The sequence below is a fragment of the Schistocerca serialis genome, chromosome 7 (genome assembly GCF_023864345.2).
Source record: "Schistocerca serialis cubense isolate TAMUIC-IGC-003099 chromosome 7, iqSchSeri2.2, whole genome shotgun sequence".
NCBI classification, from domain to species: domain Eukaryota; kingdom Metazoa; phylum Arthropoda; class Insecta; order Orthoptera; family Acrididae; genus Schistocerca; species Schistocerca serialis.
The window spans coordinates 227,866,579-227,894,340 of NC_064644.1; the positions used below are offsets into that span (position 1 = coordinate 227,866,579).

Consider the following 27,762-nt stretch of genomic DNA (forward strand, 5'->3'; position numbering starts at 1 on the left):
CACATATTGCAGCCTGTCAACAAGGAATACTTTTAGTCCCCACTGACGAAGGCCATTTTTGTCAGGAAACTGACCTGGGAACAGGAAAGAACTTCACAACAGTATCTTCAACTATAATTCATTACTATTATGATATACCACTATTTGCCAGAAAAAAGATAAAATGAAATTAGTTATACAGAGAACTATACAGGTCAAACTTTCATGTATCCTCCAACTACCGTAGTTGGTTTCAATCTCATTCAAGATTAATCTCTCTTCTTTGTCTCCCAAATATATTGAAAAGTTTTGTCTCTCACTTATGAAGAAAGGAAAAAGAATCATAAAGTTTTAGAGCTTTTAGTTCATAATCATGATTGCCTCACTGTCATTTCGCTTAAGCCAACTCTAGCGGAAGCTCTCATTTTTCCCAAACAAAAACATTAGTTATGGCAGGTACATGTGTACTACCTTCCACAAAAATTTAGTTGCTGTGTGCCTCAATTTTACTTGTAATTAGTGTCAGTTTTCTTTGTAGAAGGTCTTAAGTACCAACCTACAACTTTCTTCCTAGTCTATGTTGTAAGTGATGAAAGGTGCTGGATGTTGTTCATAGAAGTTTTAATTCAACCGGTACTTCCACAGCTTGTTTCTTCTTCTTACTTTAAGTGAAAAACAAATTCTGATGGGTAGGAAAAAAAGAAGGGCCTCTCATATGACAATGATATGTTGCCCAGTCGAACATTTTCAAGCTGTGAATCAGAATACATAGGAAGTACATAATGACAAAATTTCTATTCTGACCATCGTTTTCATTTGAAATCAAAACTAAGTCTCTTTTTAAATGTTGCTTTTTTCCAAATGGCAGTGAAAAAATAATGAAATCATTTTCATTCTGTCCCCACTTGGAAACTCCTCCAAGATTACATTTTCTCAGTTTTCAGACCAAGTCATTCGGAAAAAGATCCTCAAGCTCGTAACCACTGTTTCTGCTATTGTCAACAGATGCTGCACAGTATTCTGCTTATGTGGATGAAGACACAAACCCTTCCTGAGAGAGGTGTGAATGAAGTGCACATCTGAAAGTGGGTTGAGCAGCTTCTAGCTGCTCTGACCTACCAAGGGACTACACAACAGCAGATAGCACCAATGGCTGATACCACATTTGAAGCTGCTATTCCTATCTTCGGGGACATAACTAGCCTGGGGCAACTAAAGATTTATATATACACATATAACTTGAGGATACGACATGGCAGCAGTGCGTAATTCTGTTTCATACTAGTATTGCCTGTCAACTAAACACAGAAACAGACACACATAAAGTGTAAAATGATGGGACTTACAGTCATTCACACTGCAGACAACAGCGAGCATGGGGGAAAAGGATGGCCATACCACAATTTCAATATGTAGAGCTTTAGGGACTATTCCTTGAGGCCCCAAGACAAAAAGCAGAAAACTTAAAATAAATGAGAATAGTGGAACACAGAATATATGACATGCATCCAGAAAAATCTAGTTTAGAAGTATTGGGGGGGGGGGGGGGGGGGGGGAGGGGAGGGAGATATTCCGAAGGAAAGATCCAGAGGCATGCAGAAGTTCATCTTTGTTATTAACGTGAATGAATTGGAACAACATAAAAAGAAGGTTCAAAAATCGTCATTATTATGTCAACAGGTAAGGAATTATTATACCTACAGGTATGAATCATTTTTAACATTGTGCTGCAACATACTTGCTAACTACATATGTGTCTACATAAGTGCTCTGCAATTTACCATGTGGTGCACGGCAGAGTGTACTCTGTACCACTACTAGTCACTTCCTTTTCTGTTCCAGTCACAAACAGAACAAGCCCTCATCTCATCTATATACATCCTCTGCAATCCACCATATGGTGCATGGTGGAGGGTGCTCAGAACCATTACCAGTCATTTGTTTTTTCTGTTACACTTGCAAATATAATGAGCCCTAATCTCTCTAATCTTACCTACATGGTCCTTACGTGGAATGTACATTGGTGGCAGTAGACTTGTTCTGCAGTCAGCCTCAAACGTCAGTTCTCTAAATTTTCTCAGTGGCGCTTCTTGAAAAGAACATTGCCTTCCCTCCAGTGATTCCTATTTGAGATCCCGAAGCATCTCCATAATACCTGCACGTCAACAATGGGTCATATTAGTGTCCTATATGCGATCTCCTTTGCGGATGACCCACACTTTCCTAAAATTCTCCTAATAAACTGAGGTAGATCATTTGTCTTCCTCACTACAGTCCTTACACGCTCATACATTTCATATTGCTTGCCAATGTTACACCTAGACATTTAATTGACATGGTGACTGTGTCAAACAGCACACTGCTAATAATGTATTCGAACTTTATGGATTTGTTTTTCCCACTCATCTGCAGTAACTTACATTTTTTTTTACATCGAGAGCTAGCTGCCATTCATCACACCAACTAGAAATTTTGTCTATGTCATCTTGTATCCTCCTATAGTTACTAAATTTCGACACCTTCCTGTTCACCCACCATCATTGCAAATGACCACAAATTGCTACCCAACCTGTCCACCAGATCATTTATGCACACAGAAAACAACAGCAGTCCTATCACACTTCCCTGGAACAATGCTGACAATATCCTCATCTCTGATGAAAAGAAAACATTGGCCTCCTACCCTGTTTAACACAGCATAGTGATTTCAGCTCAGTTTGTTTTACTTTAATGGGTTGCAGGTGTCTCAGAAATTTGTCTTATAGCTCCCTTATGGTACCCCTTGTACTTTAAGGTCCATTCATTACTTATTTAGTACAGCATATGTGCCAGAATGTATAAGGGTTCTGGAGAGTAAAGTAAATGTTGTGTCATTGACATGTTTCTCACACTAGGAGTTTCACTTCCAATTGCTGCACATGCCACTGTAAACTTAGCAAATTTCTGCAAACAATGGTAAATCTAAGAACAGAAAGAAGTTTAATTAATTTGTCTGAGAACAAGGTGTGATTTTCTACAATCAGTCAAAAACAGACTGCCAGTCAAGTTTGTTGATATTTATGGTTGTGTCTAAGTTGCAGTATTTTGTTTTGCTACTAGCAATTTCAAATGTAACTGTATTTTACTGTTTTGTTTTTTGGGTGGATTCATTCTAAAATAAGCTTAGGGAACATATTGCAAATAGGACTCAGGAATGCATGACAGAAATGTGTGTGTGTCAGAGAGAGAGAGAGAGAGAGAGAGAGAGAGAGAGAGAGAGAGAAAGGAATAAATAGACATATTTCAAATAAAATTAGTTAAATTGTTAATTAATACACATGTATTTCATTGAAAATATGGATAACTTACAAATCGTAGTAGTTAAGTTATACAATAAATACTTTATTTATTTATTTTTAAGAAAGAAATTAACATCTGTATTCCCTTTTCATATTGTGAAAAATGGTCTGTATGAAACCTGATCATACACCATTGTTTAAATAAATGGAGGAATCTGTCATGGAATACTCAGTTGGATTCCAGTTACAATTAAAAAGAGTTTCAATGAGAGTTAACAATGTTTCTCAAAATGAAAGTGTAAGTAGCTAAGGTGATGCTTTTGCAGATTTCACAGCATCTGCTATAATTTCACTATAGTATTCACCATAAACTGCACGATTATGTGATACCAGGCGAAGAAACTGGCCAGTTAGTGTTGTGAGTTCTGCTTTCAGAAAAGACAGTCCAGGAGGAACTTGCACAGGTGCTGCTGTGGGAGATGTTATTGTAAGTTCTAAGAACTCCATTATTCGCAAACCTGTAACAGAAATTGAATACTGACAAATTGAAACATTCAGAGATGTGTAATACAAGAATGCCATTTTGACAATATAACTACAAGAAGAGGAAAAAATTAAATTTATACTACACAAACACTCATAAATCAATCAGTAACAGTGTATACCACAAGCACTGAAATAAATGCCTGACAAAGAAACAAGAAAAAAGTAAATACATATAGGATGGATTGTCGTCGTCATCATCATCATCATCGTCTAGCTACACCCAAATATGTTGGCCCTACATATATCATTAACCCACTTTTCATTAGATTGTTGTCTCACCCTTTATATACCTCCTAGTGTCCAACAAAGAACCTATTTGGTCCACATATCATCCATTTTCTGTCTCTAACACTCGTCACCATTTTGATTTAATTACATTTCCCACTCCAGTCTCTTCCCAGGCTCTCTTCCAGTAATTTCAAACAATCTGCAATTGCTCACTAAGTTATGCTCAGTTTTTGAATGGTTTTCACATTAAAAAATGCATGTCTCATTGCCATTAGCAAAAACTATTAACGTATGTGGAATGCACAATTTCCTTTTTAGACATTTCAGAAGTTTCGGTTTTGAAACTCTACTTACTTTACCAGACACAATTCAAGTTATTTTTCCACTCCAATCTCTCTCTCCCCCTCCAGCCACTATCATCAATAGCTCTCAATACAAAACTTTTCAATTTGTGTATTTTCTTTTCAATATGTTGGCCATATATTAATCTTATTTTAATTTTCAGATCTGCTTGCAAATTTTCTATATTACATTCTTATGATTGTCACAAGTTGTTCTATTAATTATCCCATGAGTCATAAACGAGATACTGTGATCAACACCTTCAACCCATTACATGCAGTCTCCCATCCTTCATCAAAGACACCAACCACTTTCTCGAACGCCTGGAATCGTTACCCAGTCTGTTACCCCCGGAAACCATCCTTGTAACCATTGATGCCACTTCCCTATACACAAATATCCCACACGTCCAGGGCCTCGCTGCAATGGAGCACTTCCTTTCAGGCCGATCACCTGCCACCCTACCTAAAACCTCTTTCCTCATCGCCTTAGCCAGCTTCACCCTGACACAACTTCTCCACTTTTGAAGGCCAGACATACCAACAATTAAAGGGAACAGCCATGGGTACCAGAATGGCCCCCTCGTATGCCAACCTTTTTATGGGTCCCTTAGAGGAAGCCTTCTTGGTTACCCAGGCCTGCCAACCTGAAGTTTGGTACAGATTTATTGATGACATCTTCATGATCTGGACTCACAGTGAAGAAGAACTCCAGAATTTCCTCTCCAACCTCAACTCCTTTGGTTCCATAAGATTCACCTGGTCCTACTCCAAATCCCATGCCACTTTCCTTGACGCTGACCTCCATCTGTCCAATGGCCAGCTTCACACATCCGTCCACATCAAACCCACCAACAAGCAACAGTACCTCCATTATGAGAGCTGCCACCCATTCCATATCAAACGGTCCCTTCCCTACAGCCTAGGCCTTCGTGGCAAACGAATCTGCTCCAGCCCTGAATCCCTGAACCATTACACCAACAACCTGAAAACAGCTTTCGCATCCCGCAACTACCCTCCCGGCCTGGTACAGAAGCAAATAACCAGAGCCACTTCCTCATACCCTCAAACCCAGAACCTCTCACAGAAGAACCCCAAAAGTGCCCCACTTGTGACAGGATACTTCCCGGGACTGGATCAGACTCTGAATGTGGCTCTCCAGCAGGGATACGACTTCCTCAAATCCTGCCCCGAAATGAGATCCATCCTTCATGAAATCCTCCCCACTCCACCAAGAGAGTCTTTCCGCCGTCCACCTAACCTTTTTCATCCCTATGAAATTCCCAAACCACCTTTCCTACCCTCTGGCTCCTACCCTTGTAACTGCCCCAGGTGTAAAACCTGTCCCACGCACCCTCCCACCACCAACTCCAGTCCTGTAACCCAGAAGGTGTACATGATCAAAGGCGGAGCCACGTGTGAAAGCACCCACGTGATTTACCAACTGACCTGCCTACACTGTGATGCTTTCTATGTGGGAATGACCAGCAACAGACTGTCCATTTGCATGAATGGACACAGGCAGACAGTGTTTGTTGGTAATGAGGATCACCCTGTGGCTAAACATGCCTTGGACATGGCCAGCACATCTTGGCAGTGTTACACCGTCCGGGTTATCTGGATACTTCCCACTGACACCAACCTATCCGAACTCCGGAGATGGGAACCTGCCCTTCAGTATATCCTCTCTTCCCGTTATTCACCAGGCCTCAACCTCCACTAATTTCAAGTTGCCACCACTCATACCTCACCTGTCAACAACATCTTTGCCTCTGCACTTCGGCCTCGACTGACATCTCTGCCCAAACTCTTTGCCTTTTAATATGTCTGCTTGTGTCTGTATATGTGTGGATGGATATGTGTGTGTGTGCGAGTGTATACTTGTCCTTTTTTCCCCCTAAGGTAAGTCTTTCCGCTCCCGGGATTGGAATGACTCCTTACCCTCTCCCTTAAAACCCACATCCTTTCATCTTTCCCTCTCCTTCCCTCTTTCCTGACGAAGCAACCGTTGGTTGTGAAAGCTTGAAATTCTGTGTGTGTGTTTGTGTGTTTTTTATTGTGTCTGTCTACCAGCGCTTTCCAGTTTGGTAAGTCATGGAATCTTTGTTTTTAATATACTGTGAATTTATTGTGTTTTCAGAATTTTATTAGTATATCTCTCTCTGACACACACCGTCTCTTTGGTAGCATCTACCATTAGCACTCTGCGATGCCCTCAGTCTTGATGAAATCATTAGGACACATACTGCTCTTCTATCGATCTTCTCTATCTCTTCTATTAATCCCAACTTTCGATGTCCCAGAGTAACCTGACAAGCAAAACTCATATCCTCTACAGGTCTACCACAATTTCGCTAAATTTTCTGGCATTCTACATTTCAATATACAACAACAATGTCCTCAAGTGACTTTGTGGAGGTCCTGACATTATCTAAAATATCATTTTATATGTATAAATAATGAACAGGACTGATCATCTAACACTTTTTTAAGATGAACCTTATGTTACTTTCAGAACAGATAGTTTCTTTTCTATCAAGAATGACATGCATGTTCTATATGCTGGTAAGTCATAAATACAATCATAAGCCTGGTCTGATGTTCACTAAGCTCATATTTTCTTCACTAGATGGGAATGTAGGACTGTTTCAAATGTCTTTTGGAAGTCCAGGAATGTGTTGCGAACCTGCAGTACCTCTATGTACCACTTTCTAGATTTCATATGAACAAAGTGAGATGAGTTTCATACTGTCAATCACAGTTTATGGAATCCACACACATTTTCAGATTTTTCTAATTTGTTGTTAAGTTTATCTACAATTTAGTCAAACAATACAAAGTCATCAGCAAAATGAAAGTGTTCACATATTTCATTAACAGTTATTCCTTCTTTAGTTTCCCAGTTTAATGAGCTGAAAACAACCTCTAGAAATGGTGACAATAGTTTTGGTGATATGGAATCTCCACACCTGGAGACTTTACCAATTCCAAATTACTCGCTTCCGAGATGAATTCTACAACACGTTTCACATTTCAACAATTATATATAATATTCCTCAATTTACTAATGCCTTGTTTCACAAAGACTCTTAGCACTGATTTTGTTTTCAAAATATATGAATCCCAAGGCAAAGTGGTAATTCACATTCATTTTCTGTTCTATAATTAAGTTCACAGCTTGAATGCGATCCATTATCTGATGTCAGCTTTTAAAGCCTGCTTAAAATACGATGCCCCACTCCCCTACATTTTTGACAATAATTTTAATTTGTATCTTTTACTTATTAAGAGGAAGTTGCTCAGTTTTTATGTCTTCTCTGTCCAGTATATCATAACCACAGATATGGTCAAAGGTAAGTGACCATATGAAGAGAAGATGTAAAACATTCTAAGTGTCACTTTTTCACAAAGTGTGTTGTCAGTGTTATTGCATTCCCAGTACTCTGTTGCATGTCCATATACTTATTCCAAATGTCAAATTCAGGAGGAGATGTTTCAACTATTCGCAAACAGATGGTGTGTGGTTGCTGTGCCAAGCTCCAAGTGCCTTGCGATGCAGTTTTCTCCATTTAGCCTGGTACGGTTTGCAGATGTAACACAAAAGTTTTTAGTGAACATGAACAGCTTTTTGAGCTGCAATATAGATTTTGCAGTTCTAGAGAAATGAAGAAGTGCAAGTACAGCCTTTGTTCCACAATATTGTTGAGTCAGCTAAGGCTATGAACCTTGTTACATGTAATTTCAAACTGTGCAACTGACAGCTTTGATTTTAAAAATGTTGCTGAAACAGTGTTGTCAATGCAGATGTTCAAGATCTCCAAACGCAGTATGATCAAAGTGCCTCAAACTCATTCATCTCTAATAGATATTAAAAGCTTTTACTCTGAAACAGAAGAAACTAAAATGTCAATGTACTCGAAAGACGAAATAACAAGGCTGATGTACACCATACTTCATCTGGTACACCAGCAATGTTTATCAACTGCAGCAAGACAGAAAGACTTGTTGGTGATGTAGCCATTTCTTCCTCAACAGCATTACGAGCTCTACTTCAAACTTTGTAACTCGATCCCAAGAACAGAACGTGCAAAAAATTGAAACAGAAGTCAATACTGAGTTAGAGAGTTAACGTTAATTTTGTTCTTCTCTTGTGAAAAATTTAAAAGATATATAGAAATGGTATTTGCTCATTGCAGTTCACTAGTTAAAATTTTGCTGCTGTATTTCTATACTTGCATTATCAAAAATAAAACTAAGAGCTTCAATATTAACAGCACTTCAAAAAAAAACTTTCTTACTGGCATTTGGAAGCAGTCAGCTCCTTGGCATGGCACTTAGCAAAATTATGTGGTATCAGAATATCTTCTCAAGTTTTTAGTTTCAAATAAGTCATGTACAAAAAGAGATAAATTGTATCCTGACAAATGTGAGATTTGGCACTTAGATATTTGCCATTTCCACTATTCATATAATTTACTGCTCTTTTGGCAAATTCCCCATACTGAAGTTTCACTTGCAATCACCTTAACACAGCCAGTTTTGGAGAAAGCACACAAATTTGTAGTACTTTTACAGGCATACATTTTATTTCAATAATTTCAAGCAATAATGCATAAAAAACATGCACACTTACGAACTAGTTGTTTCACTTTATGTTCTGGCAATGCAACACTGGAAATCTGAGAAGTGAGGGATGCAGTTGCAGTTTCGTCCAGCTGAGAAAATCCACATTCCACTAAAGAATCATTTACATCCTTGATTATTTGCAATGATACATTTGGCATCACGTCTGTCAGATCCCTAAAATAATGAATTAAAAAACTTTCACAAATTTTATAAGTTAAAAGCATTAGAAAAACAAATGAAAAACAAAAACTTCAGAATTCCCACAAGTTAAAAGAATATCAGTACGATTAAAACATCAAAAGACTATGCTCAATTCTACAAAAGAAGTAGAAATAAAAATCGACTTAACCAAGGCCCAGTAACAGGGCTGTGAAATTTTATCATCTGTCTGTACCTTCTCTCCTACTCATTAGACCATATTCACAAACATCTTATACAAACTGCTATGATTTCTTTTCCAAATACTGTGAGTCTGTATTTCAGTTACACATGATGTTGATTTGCTGTAGTACACAATAATTTGAATTGTTTTTCATCTTTCACAATATATGTGAAGCTTCATATAGGATTCAAGTACTGTACGTACATTTGCAGGTTCGGTTTTTGAGGAAATGCTTGTCTCTCTATGAGTTACATGAAATAACAGAAAGAAATAAAGATATTGTCATATTTATAGACTTGTAGGATTCGTAGAAACAAAACCCTAGTGAAATAGGCCATTAGAAATGATTGTATGGGAACTAAAAATGGGCTTAAAGGTAGAGAATAACTCTGCAACCATGAACAAACAGAATCATACTCAATAAGATACTGCACCTCACGACACATACATTTCTGTTTATGTATAAACAAAGTTATTTTGCACTACAAAAAAATCAGAAAATAAGTAAATAATATACGAGGTGCATTCAAGTTCTAAAGCCTCCGATTTTTTTTCTCCAGATGGAAAGAGATAGAAACATGCGCTTTGTTTTAAAATGAGGCCGCGTTCATTGTCAATACGTCCCAGAGATGGCAGCACCGTACGGCAGATGGAATTTTACCGTCAGTGGTGAGAATGAGAACTGTTTTAAATACTTAAAATGGCGACGTTTTCCTTACTTGAACAGCGTGCAATCATTCGTTTTCTGAATTTGCGTGGTGTGAAACCAACTGAAATTCATCGACAGTTGAAGGAGACATGTGGTGATGGAGTTATGGATGTGTCGAAAGTGCGTTCGTGGGTGCGACAGTTTAATGAAGGCAGAACATCGTGTGACAACAAACTGAAACAACCTCGGGCTCGCACAAGCCGGTCTGACGACATGATCGAGAAAGTGGAGAGAATTGTTTTGGGGGATCGCCGAATGACTGTTGAACAGATTGCCTCCAGAGTTGGCATTTCTGTGGGTTCTGTGCACACAGTCCTGCATCACGACCTGAAAATGCGAAAAGTGTCATCTAGGTGGGTGCCACGAATGCTGACGGACGACCACATGGCTGCCCGTGTGGCATGTTGCCAAGCAATGTTGACGCGCAACGACAGCATGAATGGGACTTTCTTTTCGTCGGTTGTGACAATGGATGAGACGTGGATGCCATTTTTCAATCCAGAAACAAAGCACCAGTCAGCTCAATGGAAGCACACAGATTCACCGCCACCAAAAAAATTTCGGGTAACCGCCAGTGCTGAAAAAATGATGGTGTCCATGTTCTGGGACAGCGAGGGCGTAATCCTTACCCATTGCGTTCCAAAGGGCACTACGGTAACAGGTGCATCCTACGAAAATGTTTTGAAGAACAAATTCCTTCCTGCACTGCAACAAAAACGTCCGGGAAGGGCTGCGCGTGTGCTGTTTCACCAAGACAACGCACCCGCACATCGAGCTAACGTTACGCAACAGTTTCTTCGTGATAACAACTTTGATGTGATTCCTCATGCTCCCTACTCATCTGACCTGGCTCCTAGTGACTTTTGGCTTTTTCCAACAACTAAAGACACTCTCCGTGACCGCACATTCACCAGCCGTGCTGCTATTGCCTCAGCGATTTTCCAGTGGTCAAAACAGACTCCTAAAGAAGCCTTCGCCGCTGCCATGGAATCATGGCGTCAGCGTTGTGAAAAATGTGTACATCTGCAGGGCGATTACGTCGAGAAGTAACGCCAGTTTCATCGATTTCGGGTGAGTAGTTAATTAGAAAAAAAATCGGAGGCCTTAGAACTTGAATGCACCTCGTACAAGTAAAATGATAAAGTTTCAAAATTCCATCACACGGTAATACAATTACAGAAACTATTTAATAAATGCAAACGTGAGTTCACAAACAAATCGTTACGCAAAGTGAAGGAATGAAGCAAGGAAGACTAGTGTTCAATGTTCTGTTTACAACAAGATCAACTGAAATGGAGCAAAAACTTGCACTTGGGAATGAAATTGGATGTATCGTTTTCAAGGCTATCATCCCAATATTTTCTTCAATTCAGAGAAACCACTGAACATCTATACCTGGACATCCAGAAGAGGACTGCTGGTCCTTCTGAATAGTCAAGTGTGCTAAACACTGCAGTATGTCACCCAGTCTGAAAAGTATAAAGCATCACCAAGCGGCATAGAGGTTACAAGAGTATCGATAGAGGCCATCGACAAGACTCACTGGAAACGTGCCGCCAACGCCCTCTCAGCCGCCAGTATCTCGGTTCGCCATCGCAGACCAGAGGATCAGTTTAGTCAGTTAGTTTAGCCAGTTAGTTTGAGCATGTTACGCCAGACAGTTCGAGTCTACGCCGTGGAGTTCCAGTGGGTCACTCTGAGACGGAGCCACAGACTTAGTGTCTAGCACAGACAGACAATACTTAGTATTCTTTTACTGAAAATGGTGGGCTTCTACTTCAACAGCATTGAGGCTATGTGGACTAAACAGAAGAGAGCTTACACCATAGCACAGGGAAACTTAAGTTGTTAATGAATAAAGAACCCAGTTATTAACTGTGCGCAGTGTGTTTTATAGGACGAGGATATTGGCCACCAACCAACATCATCTCCTTGCTTCCCATGGTACAGCTCTACATGGACAACAAGACAACATAAAAGCAGCTAAAGAGAATACAACACTGGTGACAAGAACATTTAAGTGAAGAAGATTTTGCTTGCTTCTCTTGTGTTTCAGACTGCAGGAGTTTCTAATTGCAAATTTGTTGTTGTGTCCTTGCATGTATTCCAGGAGGGGAGCCGCAGAACTAATTACATTTCTCTTTTCAGAGGCTTTGTTTGATTCTTTTTTTGGTACTATGTATTTGTGTACACCATGGTTACACCACCCCCTGCCTACACACCTCAGCCACAGACAGCCAATCTGAAAGATTTAACACAAGCTTTTCAGTTTCAGAACCAACAAATTGCTGCCTTGCTGATGACGGTACAACAACTTCTAGCTGAACAAGCAATGGTGGCTGCACAATGGATCAACCGACATGCTCAACAAGTGCCGCAGCCCAGTATATCTATGTTGCGGCAATCTGCCGACACAGAAGAGGTATGGCACAAATACTTGACACAGTTCCAAGCTCATTGTGCAGTTCATTGTGTTCAATGTACTGTGAAACTACAATACTTTCTTTTGACTGCGGGGTCCCCAGTGTTCAGGTTAACACAAAAACTATTCTCAACTGCGTCTCCTGACGAACTTAGCTATGCTGAAGTAATCGCTGCGTCAACCAAGTACTAAGACTAAGTGCAAGTAGTTGCAGCCAGCTTTCAGTTTTTTCATTTGCAGAAAAAGCCAGAACAGACTTACCATCAGTGGTATGACTAGGAAGTGTAAATTTAAGTGCTGTTATGGAAACTTCTACAGTGATCTCATGATTCAAGATGCTATAACATTCAGTGTCACCGATAGCAGAATATGGGAACAGATCGTAATATACTCTGATACTTCACTCCCTCAAGTGCTGCAAATCTTAGAGCAATATGATTCGGGTTCTATGGCAGCCACTAAGTTTGACCAGACCCTGATTTGTCGGGTTGAGCCACCCCTTGCTCACTACCGCCCCAAGCAGCCACAACAGTGAGCGCATACACGGCTGTGCGGACAGCCATGTAAACATGTAAACAGACCTGTGCACTTAGTGAAGTCTTGCCCTAGATGTTTTGCTCGCCATAAAAGACAGAACTGCCCAACATGTAACGCAACGTGTTACACATGTGGAAAAAAAAAGGCCATGTCCAAACAGTTTGTTTGCAATGGCATAAAAATGCTAATTTTGCCCGTTCCCAGAAATAATAGGCTCGTGCACATGCAGTGAACGTTGTGTTTTCCACATCTCCAACAGATTCTGACAAAAGTAAGATTAAGATTGTGCCTCCTTCTCACCCTAGTGCCGTGCAATGACAGTCTAACAAACTATTTGTCTCATTGTGCATTGCTGGCTGTCGTGCAAACTTTCAGTTAGACACAGGTGCCTCAGTAACCTTGCTTAATAATGCCATATATGAACAGTCAGGCTCACCAGGCCTTTCTAAATCTAGCAAGCACCTCACTGCTTACAACGGATACGAAATTCCAGTGCTTGAACAGTGTAGTTTGCTTGCCACATAAAAATCTCACACCAGGACAGCGAATTTTACTGTGTTAAAACCAACATACAGTGAGAACATTTTCAGTTTAGATGCCTTTGATTTGTGTGGCTTTAACATTTGTGACAACGTTCTTTCCATATCGGCTTGTGATCCGAAAGCCAATGTAAGCTAGCTTGCTTAAAGAATTTCCTGAACTATTTTCCAAAGAAATGGGAAAAGTTAATAACTTTGTAGCACATGTTACATTGAAAGACGATGCACAGCGTATGTTTTCTTGAGCCTGCCCCGTCCGAATTGCTTTAGGAGGCAAAGTAGCCAGTGAATTGAAAGAACTGTATGATAATGGTGTAATTGCTCCCATTCAAGCTAGTCAATGGGCAAGTATACTAGTTTTGTTGCCTAAGCCTTCTGGTCACATTTGTATTAGTGTTGACTTCAAGTCTACAGTCAACCCATAGACAGTAGTTGATACTTATCTGTTACCTTGCCCTGAGGAACTCGTGGACAGACTTGGTGCAGGACGTTACTTTTCTAAGATTGGTTTGCGTGATGCCCACTTGCAAATTTCATTGGATGAAGAACCACAGAAAGTGTTTGTTGTAAGTACACACTTAGGACTGTTTGAATATTTGCTTTTGCTTTGGCAATGCTTCTGCACCCGCCATTTTTGAACATTACTTGTAACAGCTGACTGCAAAAGTGCCATTTTGTTCAAACTACCTTGATGATATTGTTGTCTCAGGCCGTACACCAGAGGAACACATTGACAATTTATGTGTTGTCAGAAGCAGAGAAGCAGGACTCAAGTGTCATCTCGAATATTGTGAATTTTTTCAAACTGAACTACAGTACTTAGGTCACGTGATAAACAGTCAGTGTGTGCACCCCATCCAGTCTCATTTGCTTGCAATCTGTGACCTGCCTGCCTATTCCTCGCAATGTGTCTCAACTGCAGTCAGTACTAGGCAAGATGACATACTACATTCGGCTCATACCAAATGCTGCACAGATCGCGGCTCCATCGCATTGCTTGCGTCACAAAAATGTGCCATTTGTGTGGTCTAAAGATTGTCAAGACACATTTCAGAAACTCAAAAATGCTTTATTTAGTGACATATGTTTAGTGCATTTTGACCCTGCCAAGCCGGTAGTTTTGCAAGTCGACATTTCCTCCTACAGAATCAGCACTGTACTTTAACAAAGAATTGGTACACAAGACAGACCAATTGGTTTTGCTTCAAAGCTGTTAACTCAAACACAGTGCAATTACTCACAAATAGAAAAAGAGGCTCTCGCTATCATGTATGGTGTGAAAAAATTCCATTACTATTTGTATTGTCACAAGTTCTATTTAGTGACAGATTACAAGCCTTTGCAGTCCTTGTTTCAACTGTCAAAGCCCGTTTCTACACACGCTGCTCAAAAATTGCACTGCTGGGCTTTGTTGCTTTCACAGTATCAATATGAAATAGTGTACAGACCTACAGCAAAGCATGGTAAAGCAGATGCCCTATCTCGCCTTCCAATTGACACAGACTGATTTTGATGCATCTGCCGCATCTTGTTACCAAATCGATGCGCAGGACTCTGAATTGCTGGAATATTTTCCCTTGAACTAAATAAAAATTACACAGGCCACAGAAGCAGACCCAGACATCAATATTTTGTTGCATTATATTCACACGTCTTGGCCTCGTTCCTTGAACAGTACCCGGAAACTCAGTTGTGCGCAAACATTTTTCATGTCAGCATAGCCTTTCAGTTCAACAAGGTCTAGTTCAAAATGACAGTGGACAATCCAGTGTGCTTATTCCCAAAGTACTGCAAAAGGATATGTTGCGGTTGCTCCATAACGACATTGGGGAATTTTTTGCACTAAAAAGTTAGCACGCCGGCACTGTACTTGGCAGGGCATGGATGCCAACACACCTAACAGATGACGGCACAGTGTCACACATGTGTGTAGAACCAATCTGCTCTGCCACACACATTTGCAGCTTGGCCTAATACTAAATCGCATGGCAATGAGTGCACATAGACTTTGCAGGACCATTTTGGAACACTTGCTGGCTCATAGTGGTAGACTCTTTTAGCAAGTTCCCATTTGCGGTGCTTATGGCTTCTGTGACATCATGTAGCATCATTTGCCGTTGTCCTCAATATTTTGCAACAAAGGTTTGCCAGAAGTACTTGTGGCGGACAACAGACCACAGGTCACTTCATGTGACTTTGAAAAGTTTTGTGAACACAATGGCATCTGTCATCTAACAAGTGCTCTAGTTCACCTGCAGTCCAACGCTTCGTATGCACTTTCAATCAACAGATGGCCGAGCTTCGCACCACCCACACATGGGAACATATGCTGCAACTCTTTCTCATCTCCTATCACTCCCGCCCATGAGACAGACCATCACCGGATTCTGCATGGCCGCTGCCATTGGATGCTGCTACACTTGCTACACCCATCACAGCATCCAGCGCCAGGGGAGGAATGTGCTGGTGTATGCTGGCACCAGCACACCATGCGGCATAGAGGTTACAAGAGGATCGACAGAGGCCAACGATAAGACTCTTTGGAAACGCGGCCACCATTGTCCTCTCAGCCGCCAGTATCTAGGATCGCGCCGCGGAGCAGAGGGCCAGTTTAGCCAGTTAATTCGAGCCTGTTACACCAGTTAGTTTGAGTCTGTATGCTGTGGAGTTCCAGTGGGTCTCCGAGACGAAGCTGCAGACTTAGCCTCTAGCACAGAGGCAAGTAGTACAAGTAACATTACAGCGAGTAACATTACAGCAGACTTCTACTTCAATAGCATTGAAGCTATGTGGAGTATACAGAAAAGAACTTGTGCCACAGCATGTGGAAACTAAAGTTAAGTAGCTCTTTGTTTATGAATGAAGAATCCAGTTTTGTGCAGTTTATGTTATAGGACAAGGATACCGGATATCAACCAACATCCTCTCCTTGCTTCCCATGGTACAGCTCTACAGAGACAATGAGACGACATAAAAGTGGCTAAAGAGAATACAACAGCATCCCAAATATCTTTTAGTTAATCACTAACGTCCAAGCCTTCTCTTCAATGAATATTAAACATTCAATAGCACCAGAAATCGACTGAGTCAAGTGCATTCCACAACTACAAGTGTATTTATTTAACAATTTCTGTGGGACTATGCAGGCCAAAGGTACCTGGTCATGAAACATGCCTGTATACAGCTTACAGAATGCTAATTAGAAAATTTATAAGCAAAACAAACTAAATAATTAAACACAAAAAATTGTGTTTGGAGTATAAAAATAAATAGCATAATTTTCTAAACTACTGGGAGGAATTCCTGCACAGAACAGAACGAGTGTGCCACAAGGAAACTTTTCAATTACATTTGAAGACAATCACTCAATCCCCCCTCCCCCAGGTCTGCTGGAAGCCTACTGAAAATGAAACCTGCTGAATAATACACACCTTTATGTACAATTTTTAAGGAAGTGTTATCAAAGAACATATCGTTTTTCCCTCTAGTGTTCACTCAATTACAATGAGGTAACAAAAGTCATGGGATACCGATATGCACATGTCCAGATGGTGGTAGTATCATGTAAACAAGGTACAAAAGGGCACTGCATTGAAGTAGTAGTCATTTTGTACTCATGTGATTCATGTGAAAAGGTTTCTGACGTGATGGCCACATGATGGGAATTAACAGGCTTTGAACGCGGAATTGTAGTTGTAACTGGAAACATAGGATATTCCATTTCTGACATCATTAGGGAATACAATATTTTGAGATCCACATTGTCAAGAAAGTCCAGAGAACATCATATTTCAGCCATTACCTCCTACCAAAGACAACGCACTGACCGACAGCAGCATTTGCAGAGTTGTCATTGGAAACAGACAAGCAACAAAGCATCAAATAAACTCAGAAATCAATGTGGGATGTATGATGAACATATCTATTGCGAGAGTGCAATGAAATGTGGCATTAATGGGCTACAGCAGCAATGACCCACGCGTATGCCTTTGCTAACCACACGACATCGCCTGCAGTGCCTCACCTGGGCTTGTGGCTATGTCGATTGCACCTTAGACGAATGGAAAACTGGCCTGGTCAGATGACTCCCAATTCCAGTTGGTACCCCCCCCCCCCCCCCCCCTTCCTTCCTCTTCAGCCCTTCTGCCTGAAGAAGGAGCCACTGGCTCTGATAGCTTGACTAACTATAACATCTTGTTATGTGTATGTTCTGCTGCTACTTACTGAGAAGATTTTTTGTCTATCCAATTAAATTATTTAGTCTAAAATTCATTGTTTTTGTTGTTATACTATAACAATTTTGGTATACTTAATGAACTGGTTCAATACCTAAAATCTTACACATAAGACACAATGTCTATATGAATTTGTATGAAATGCAAACAAATATAGTTAAATTAGTTCTGACTAAATAATATTATTCACCAGCAATGTTTCATTCATATGAATCACTGGATAGTAAAATTCAGAATCATTTGGTCAAAAATTAACCCTTAGCTAATTTTCTGATACCGTTACTCTACTTCACATCTGCATTCTGCACACATAATCATATTAATGGTACACAATATTCTAATTTCAGAATTTTTGCCTTTAGGTATTTAAAACTTACTGATTGCTGTGTACTTCTGCCAAAAGTACAGTGAGATGGTCCTTCAACATGGTCTTGAAGCTCGTGTTCCCTACAAGTGCACTGACTACACTTGTAACCACAAGTAGAATACTGCCCATTACCGAAAGGCGAAGTGTCTGATCCCCAAGGTCCAAATAACGAACTTCATCCATTATCAGAGTCTGTTATAAAGAGATGCTTACATTTAAACAAAATCACATGTGCACAATTTATTTTTTTGGAAAGATTCATGTTACTACCACACATCAACAGCTTCTGAGGATCACTCTCATTATTTCCTTCACTTACTTGGCACTCTACCAATATTCAAAACAGCCAAACAAATCAGATGTATCGGGTACTAAAAAGACACCAGGTAAAGAAGCAAAATAGGGTGGATATTCTGTGAATGAAAGATTTTATAATGAACAGCAACTCTGAACATTTTTTGGAGTCACAAACTATTTCGTTCTGAAATACTGCAAGAGGTGTAAAGAAAGACAACACAGAATATGGAAAGGAAACAAGAGTCTGAAGACAGACAAAGTACAAGAAATATTTTTTTGAGTTGTGAATCATCTGTCTAATTTTCTCAATAATATGCATCTCAGCTCCTAAGAGGGCAATTCAAAGTGAAATGTCATGTTTTGTGATTTCCTACCAAAATAATTGTTATTGTGGTTTTCCACTATCAAATTATTACTCTGGAAACTTCTTTAAGGCACAACTGTTTCTGTTCTATGTTGCAACTGATATTTTACACGCTTTTCAAAAAAACTGGATGTGACTTTTCTCAATTCAAAATATAATTACTTTGTATTCATTTCGAAGATGACTCTTTCACTTGGTAGTGAGATGTACAGTATCATCAAACTTCCATAAAGATCAAAACTGTGTGCTTTACCAAGATAGAAAAAGGGAAGATTAACAATTGACATCCCATAATTAGGAAGTCATTAATGATGGATCACAAGCTCAAGTTAAGGGAAAGGTGGGTAAGGAAATCAGCCATGTACTTTCAAATGGAGTTGTCAGCATTTGACTTATGTAAAATAGAGAAAAACAGTGAAAAATTGGAACTGGGATTTGATCCGTTGACCTAATGAATGCACACCAAACTCAGATCTTTTGCATTTTCTGAGCCTCTCTCTAAAAGAACTATTCAAGCACACCCGAAAGCTTAACACAAAACTTGAACCTGGAAATATCTTTCCAACATATTCCCAAAAGTCAATGTTTTGCATGAACATTTGCATAAAAATTAATATAATAATAAAAACTTGTCAGTTTAATGTTAACCATTTTTTAGTTAAGAAATAGCAATTGTTATATTTTATCAATAATAATTGGCAAGTTCCACAATTTTAATGATACTTAACACAAATCAACAAAGTGTTTCAAGAGAGAATGCTCTTATCACCAACAAATTACCAATATTTAACACATATAGCAGAGGATCAAGTAGGTAAAAAGATGAGGGCTTGTAGAAATGCTTGGGTAACAGAAGAAATATTGAATTTAATTGATGAAAGGAGAAAATACAAAAATGCAGTAAATGAAGCAGGCAAAAAGGAATACAGATGTCTAAAAAAATGAGATCGACAGGAAGTGCAAAATGGCTAAGCAGGGATGGCTAGAGGACAAATGTAAGGATGTAGAGGCTTATCTCACTAGGGGTAAGATAGGTACTGCCTACAGGAAAATTAAAGAGACCTTTGGAGAAAAGAGAACCACTTGTATCAATATCAAGAGCTCAGGTTGTAGTAACATGGTTCACGTTTTCCGTCGCACTTCACAGTAGACCGGGAACTGTCTCCTAGGCATGCCCGACGTGAACTGACCGGGCATGGCCCGTGCTGCCTGAGTTGTTGTCGTTGTTGTTTCGCTGGCAGAGGTCGTGGCCGAATTCTCGCGTGCCCTCTGGTGGACGAGACTCTACTTGCGGCAACTACCATCTATGATGCGCTGTGCCGATGTGCGCCTCCCGCAATCTTTCTGGTGGCTACTGCACTCTTCCTCCTTCGGGGGGGTGAAGCCACTGTGATCCACTGCGTCGGTAGGTGGAGCTTCGTGCAGGAGTGATGACCTTCATGTCCATCGGAAGGCAGGAGTCGTGGGGATCTGCCGGAACCTTCGAATACGGCTGGAAGTGACCCACACAAAGAGGCCCCCGTCGTCCTACCACCGGAGCCCGGGACAGAATGGGAGACAGGCCGTCGAACTCTGGATCCTGGTCCAGCCCGGGAGGGGCAAGACCCAGTGGCGGGGACGATGGGGAAGGGACAACCACAGGTGAACCAGCCTCCTGAGAAACCGGGCCTGCGAGGGGGGCCGGCTCTCGCTGGGGCATCGCTAACGATGGCGATGCCGGTGCTAGAGCTACTGGAGGCTGCCAAGGCTGAGAGCCATCACAGTGCGGCGGAATCACAGGGGGGAGGGGTGGTAGCGTCCCCGAAGAAACCAACACAGGTGCCAGCAATGGGGAAGCCGGCGCCCGAGGGGTCGGAGGGTGGGTGCCCAAACATGGACGTAGCTGATTTTGGTGACGACGTACCTCCCGGTCCCCCGTCTGCAAGGTATAGAACTGGCGGCCATTTCGGTGCAGGACCACCACCGGTATCCAACGTGGATTGTGACCAAACCCACGTGCCCAGACCGACATACCCGGTGGAAAGCTGGGTACTCTGTTTTGCGAAGACTCAAGGACCGGGCCGGAGGAGGTGCAGCAGAGTTCTAGGTTGGCGCCCGTGGAGGAGCTCTGTGGGCTGCGTTCTCCCATTGGTGTGGTCCGGTATGCCGTCAGGAAAAACGTCAACGCCTCCTCCGCAGAAAATTCGTGCACATACTTTTTCATCTGCATCTTAAATGTGCGCACCATGCGCTCTGCTTCCCCATTCGATTGTGGATGAAAGGGGGGAGAGCAAACGTGCCGAATACCGAAGCGCCTACGAAAATCCTGGAAGGTCTGCGAAATAAACTGAGGTCCATTGTCCGAGACCCGGGTGACTGGCAGACCTTCCACAGAAAAGATTTTTGCTAGTGCCCGGATGGCAACTTCTGAAGTGGTTGAGGAGCAGCGAACCACATATGGAAATCAGGAATAAGCATCAATGACAATGAGCCAAAAGCCATTGAGAAACGGGCCCGCAAAATCTATGTGAACACGTTCCCATGTCTGGGTTGCAGGCGGCCATGAAGAGAATGCTGACCTGGGAGATGCCTGTTGGCTCGTACACTGGGAACAGGCGGCCACCAAGTGCTCAATTTCTCTGTCAATACCGGGCCAGTACACATGTCTGCGAGCCGAGGTTTTAGTACGGGAAAAACCCCAGTGCCCCTCATGTAATAACGTGAGGACTTCCCTTCGCAAACTTGCAGGAACAACCATGCGAAGAGCTGTATCATCGGTAGCCAGAAGGAGAACTCCTTCCAGAAGGAGAGGGGGTCTCGTAGAACAAAATAATTACGAAGAGGGTCTGAGGCCCGGCCTGGAGGTCGGGATGACCACCCCTGCTGAATGAGGCGAACTACTTGCCGGAGAACCGAGTCAGCTGCCGTTTCCCTGGCGACTCTAGAACAAGTGATCGGGAAGCCATCAACCGCTTGGCGGGACGCCACATCCAAATGAAAACACATAATCTCCTCTCAATCGAACTTAGGATCCGGCACCACCGGAAGACGGGAGAGGGTGTCTGCATTGGCATGCTGTCCGGTAGGGTGAAAACGAATGTCATAATGGTACTTAGAGAGGAACAAGGCCCAGTGCTGTAGTCTGTGGGCCGCCCTATCCGGAATCTGAGAGATGGGGCCAAATAACGATATTAATGGCTTATGGTCAGTGATTAACTGAAACTTCGTGCCATACAAGAAATGGTGAAACTTGGTAACAGCGTAGACAATGGCCAAAGCCTCTTTTTCCACCTGGGAGTAATGGGCCTGTGCGGGACTAAGAGTTTTAGACGCAAACACCAGTAGCGGCTCGGAACCATCCGCGTTGCGATGGGCCAGGACCGTCCCCACCGCATACTGCAAAGCATCTGTAGCCAGGACCAACGGCTTATGGGGGCCAAAAGTAGCCAAACAAGGCGCTGACGTGAGGAGGCCCTTCAACGAGGTGAATGCTCACTCGAATGCAGGCGACCAATCAAAAGGAACACCCTTGCGCAGAAGGCAGTACAGGGGGCGGGCGATGGTGGAAGCCCTGGGAATGAACTGGTGGCAATAGGCAATCTTGCCTAAAAAAGCTTATAACTCCTTCAGCGAAGCGGGCCGAGGAAGGTCGACGATACCTTGGACCAAACTTCCTAGCGGCTGGAAGCCGTGCCGAGAGATTGTGTAGCCCATATACTCAATGGACGGTTGGAAGAAGTTTGACTTACTCAGGTTGCAACGCAAGCCCACGAACCTGAATTTGAGAAAGAGGGTGCGAAGGTTGTGCAAGTGTTCCTTCGTGCTGCAGCCCGTGACAATTATGTCATCCAGGTAATTAATACAATGAGGGATTGTCGATGTGACGTGCTCAAGATAACGCTGGAATATCGCCGGGGCACTGGATAGTCCAAAGGCCAACCGCTGGTGTTGGTAAAGGCCAGACGGGGTGTTGACAACCACCAGCCGTTTGGAGTCCTCATCAAGAGGTATCTGATGATAAGCCTCCGAAAGATCGATTTTCGAAAAATATTGGCCTCCCGCCACGGTGGAGAACAATTCATCAGCACGAGGCAAAGGATAGGTGTCCACCACCAATTGGGAATTAATGGTGGCCTTGAAATCGCCACAAAGACGTAATTTTCCCAAGGGTTTCCTGACAATAACGAGGGGCAAAGCCCACTCACTAGAAGAAATGGGAAGAACGACCCCTAGAGCTGTCAGCCGGTCTAGCTCTTCTTTTACCTGAGGGCGGAGAGCCAAGGGGATCTGCCTCACGCGTAGATAACGCGGGCGAGCTGATGCCTTCAACGTTAAGTGAGCTTCAAAGTCTGAAACACGCCCCAGGCCCTCCTCAAAGATATCTGGAAAGTCAGAGATCAAAGATTCTAACGATTGATAGGGAACGTCTTCGGGGACCAATTGTATGGTGTCAGTGATAGGAAAACCGAAAGCTTGAAAGGCATCCAAGCCAAAAAGGTTAGCGGAGCTCGCATCACCGACAACAATAAAAGTAATAGGCCGAGTGACTGATTTGTAAGTCATGTCGGTAGTGAATTGGCCCAGTAGGGGAATAAACTGTTTACCATAACCGCGTAGACACCGGTAAACTGGCGCCAATGGGGGCGACCCAAGGTCAGAGTAAGTTTGTGCATTCAACAAAGAAACTGCCGCACCCGTATCTACTTGTAGTTGTAATCGGCGTGACCGAACCGACACCTCGATAAAGAGTTTGTGTGCCGATGCGTCGGGAGCCTGGCCCGATGAAACTTCCTGAATGTCAACGTCCATGTCCTCTGTAACTGCTTGCTTCGATTCTTTTGAGGCCGAGTGGCAAACTTTAGCATTTGCGACAAATGGCCCAATGCTGGGGGCACTCCGGCCGATCATGATGTATATAGCACGACGCACAGGACGGTAACAGGGGCTGGCGGCCGGAACTCTGTTTACACGCCGGATTGTACAGCTCGCACGTCGTCCACCCCGGACGCAGTGGACGCGCCCGCGCTCCGCCCTCAACCGCCGCGATGTCGCACCACGCTTCCAACTGTTGACCTGCGGCGTGGGAGACTTCATACGATTGAGCAATGGACAGGACTTCCTGAAGGGAAGGGTCCTATAACTGCAGGGCCCGTTGCCAGACCTCCCTATCAGGGGCCGAACGAACAATGATATCGCGCACCATAACATGGGCATACGACTCTTGCGACTGCTCCGTAACAAAATGACACTTGCGACTAAGACCGTGAAGGATAGCGGCCCAGCCCGGTAAGACTGATGTGGCTGTTTCTTGCATTGATAGAACTCGACCCTAGCCGCCACAACATGCTTGCGGCAGCAATAATATGAAGACAGTAATGAACACAATGCGTCAAAAGACAAGGACGAGGGTTCCTGCAACGGCGCTAGCTGCCGCAAAATTTGATACAGTGAGGGAGATATCCAAGACAAGAAAAGAGCACAACAGACCTCTGCATCGGCAACATGAAACGCCTGGAAATGCTGCCGAAGGCGATGTTCATATGCGTCCCAGTCCTCTGCCGTCTCGTCATACGGGGGAAAGGGAGGAGGGAATGGCACTGGAGCAGACGGCGTGGAGAGCAGCGCCGGAAGCACTTGTTTCATGGTTGCCATGAGCTCCGTCTACCGCTCAACCAAAACCTGCACTAAATCCTCCATGCCGCGGATAAGCTGTGAAACCGGAACGATGATGCAACACGCGAAAGAACGACCCTACTCGTTGCCAATTGTGTAGTAACACGGTTCACGTTTTCCGTCGCACTTCATAGTAGACTGGGAACTGTCTCCTAGGCATGCCCGATGTGAACTGACCGGGCACGGCCTGTGCTGCCTGAGTTGTTGTTGTTGTTCCGCTGGCAGAGGTCGCGGCTGAATTCTCGCATGCCCTCTGGTGGACGGGACTCTACTTGCGGCAACTACCGTCTGTGAAGCGCCGTGCCGATGTGCGCCTCCCGCGATCTTTCTGGTGGCTACTGCACAGGTGGAAACCCAGTTCTAAGCAAAGAAGGGCAAGCAGAAAGGTGGAAGGAGTATATAGAGGGTCTATACAAGGGCGATGTACTTGAGGACAATATTACGGAAATGAGAGAGGATGTAGATGAAGATGAAATGGGAGATACGATACTGCGTGAAGAGTTTGACAGAGCACTAAAAGACCTGAATCAAAACAAGGCCCAAGGAGTAGACAACATTCCATTAGAACTACTGACGGCCTTGGGAGAGACATTCCTGACAAAACTCTACCATCTGGTGAGCGAGATTTATGAGACAGGCAATATACCTTCAGACTTCAAGAAGAATATAATAATTCCAATCCCAAAGAAAGCAGGTGTTGACAGATGTGAAAATTACCGAACTATCAGTTTAATAAGTCACAGCTGCAAAATACTAACACGAATTCTTAACAGAAGAATGGAAAAACTGTTAGAAGCCGACCTCGGGGAAGATCAGTTTGGATTCCGTAGAAATATTGGAACACGTGAGGCAATACTGACCTTATGACTTATCTTGGCTGGCTCTGAGCACTATGGGACTTAACATCTGCGGTCATCAGTCCCCTAGAACTTAGAACTACTTAAACCTAACTAACCTAAGGATATCACACACATCCATGCCCGAGGCAGGATTCGAACCTGCGATCGTAGCAGCCGCGCGGTTCCGGACTGAGCGCCTAGAGACTTATCTTAGAAGAAAGATTAATGAAAGACAAACCGACGTTTCTAGCATTTGTAGACTTAGAGAAAGCTTTTGACAATGTTGACTAATACTCTCTTTCAAATTCTAAAGATGGCAGGGGTAAAATACAGGGAGCGAAAGGCTATTTACAATTTGTACAGAAACGAGATGGCAGTTATATAAGAGTCGAGGGGCATGAAAGGGAAGCAGTGGTTGGGAAGGGAGTGAGACAGGGTTGTAGCCTCTCCCCGATGTTATTCAATCTGTATATTGAGCAAGCAGTAAAGGAAACAAAAGAAAAATTTGGAGTAGGTATTAAAATCCATGGACAAGAAATAAAAACTTTGAGGTTCGCCGATGACATTGTAATTGTATCAGAGACAGCAGAGGACTTGGAAGAGCAGTTGAACGGAATGGACAGTGTCTTGAAAGGAGGATATAAGATGAACATCAACAAAAGCAAAACGAGGATAATGGAATGTAGTCGAATTAAGTCGGGTGATGCCGAGGAAATTAGATTAGGAAATGAGGCACTTAAAGTAGTAAAGGAGTTTTGCTATTTGGGGAGCAAAATAACTGATGATGGTTGAAGTAGAGAAGATATAAAATGTAGACTGGCAATGGAAAGGAAAGCGTTTCTGAAGAAGATAAATTTGTTAACATCGAGTATAGATTTAAGTGTCAGGAAGTCGTTTCTGAAAGTATTTGTATGCAGCCATGTATGGAAGTGAATCATGGATGATAAATAGTTTGGAAAAGAAGAGAATAGAAGCTTTTGAAATGTGGTGCTACAGAAGAATGCTGAAGATTAGATGGGTAGATCACATGACTAATGAGGAGGTACTGAATAGAATTGGGGAGAAGAGGAGTTTGTGGCACAACTTGACAAAAAGAAGGGACTGGTTAGTAGGACATGTTCTGAGGCATCAAGGGATCACAAATTTAGCATTGGAGGGCAGCGTGGAGGGTAAAAATCGTAGAGGGAGATCGAGAGATGAATACACTAAGCAGATTCAGAAGGATGTAGGTTGCAGTAAGTACTGGGAGATGAAGAAGCTTGCACAGGATAGGGTAGCATGGAGAGCTGCATCAAACCAGTCTCAGGACTAAGCCCACAACAACAACAACAACAACAACAACAATAGTTAAAACACTACAATCACAACAACATGTTTACAGCATTCGTGAAACAAGCAGCTCACAGCTACAACTGAACACTGGGAGAAGCAGCAATAGGACACTTTTGGTGGCCACAACTGAAGAGGACATTGTCTGCCATGCTTTTGCAGAGTGTAATGGGACAATTAAGGATTAGAAATGGATGATCTTGAAGTAAGACATGGACATATAGTCTGTGTTAAGTACGATTAAATTGTTGAATGCTACCAATTATTACTGGTATAATAAAAAATGTACACAATAATAATCATAATGTTTCACTGACGAAGTGTCCCTACACATGGTACTTTCTGGGAAAAACCCATTTCAAATGAGTGCGTTATTTAGTTCATGTGAGCGCCCATTTGAACACAGATTTGGTGCAGTAATATCTTGAACCAAACTCAAAGTGAGTAGAATTATCACTATCATAACTAGTTTCTACAAAAAAAGATGAGAACCACATGATCAAATTGTTTTGATTTTAACATATATAGAATATATCGATGCCAATTGCAGTCCAAATTTATAAATTTTGCTGGCAAAATGATGTTTGCACCTACTATATACGAACTTCAATAATGAATTAAGTATCTTACTAGAACGATTTTAAATGTGTTCCTGAAAATCGGATATGTGACAAAATTAATGGACAACGAATACTTTCAAAAGAAAACAGCAAAAGTTACTAAAATGGACCATGAAACAATTTGATGAGTTTTAGCACATTGTACATCAGAAGAAAACTGGATGGACAGCAAAAGAAATTAATGGAACAGTAGAAATGGCCAGAGGAAATAAAAATCTTCTTAAAAACATTGAGGAGATTTACTTGTGTTCTTGAGGTGGCAATAATTCAGTATACCAGGCACAGGTCCAGTTTTTAAGATCTTATTTCAGTTGCTCATTTCAGATTTTACAGAGAATTACACACTAGAAATCCATTTATTTATTATCATTAAGAAATAATGATAATGTACACTGATCAGCTAGAACATTATGATCACCTATCCAATGGCTGGTATGTCCATCTTTGGCATGGATAAGAGCTCCGATGTATC

The 27,762-nt window shown here is 42.2% G+C and overlaps 1 protein-coding gene across 4 annotated transcripts in view; it reads right to left on the reverse strand.

Moving 5' to 3' along the window:
- Nucleotides 1-3,371: 3,371 nt before the first annotated feature.
- The window catches only part of LOC126412251 (T-complex protein 11-like protein 1), a 133,217-nt gene continuing 108,826 nt past the window's right edge, over nt 3,372-27,762 (reverse strand). For all 4 annotated transcript variants that reach the window (XM_050081749.1, XM_050081751.1, XM_050081752.1 and 1 more), the window contains 3 exons: nt 18,200-18,381; nt 9,006-9,172; nt 3,372-3,775 (listed from right to left, as the gene is read on the reverse strand). In XM_050081749.1, coding sequence (XP_049937706.1) covers nt 3,564-3,775; nt 9,006-9,172; nt 18,200-18,381 — 561 coding nt within the window. In that variant the 3' untranslated portion in view covers nt 3,372-3,563. The remainder of the gene's footprint in view (nt 3,776-9,005; nt 9,173-18,199; nt 18,382-27,762) is intronic.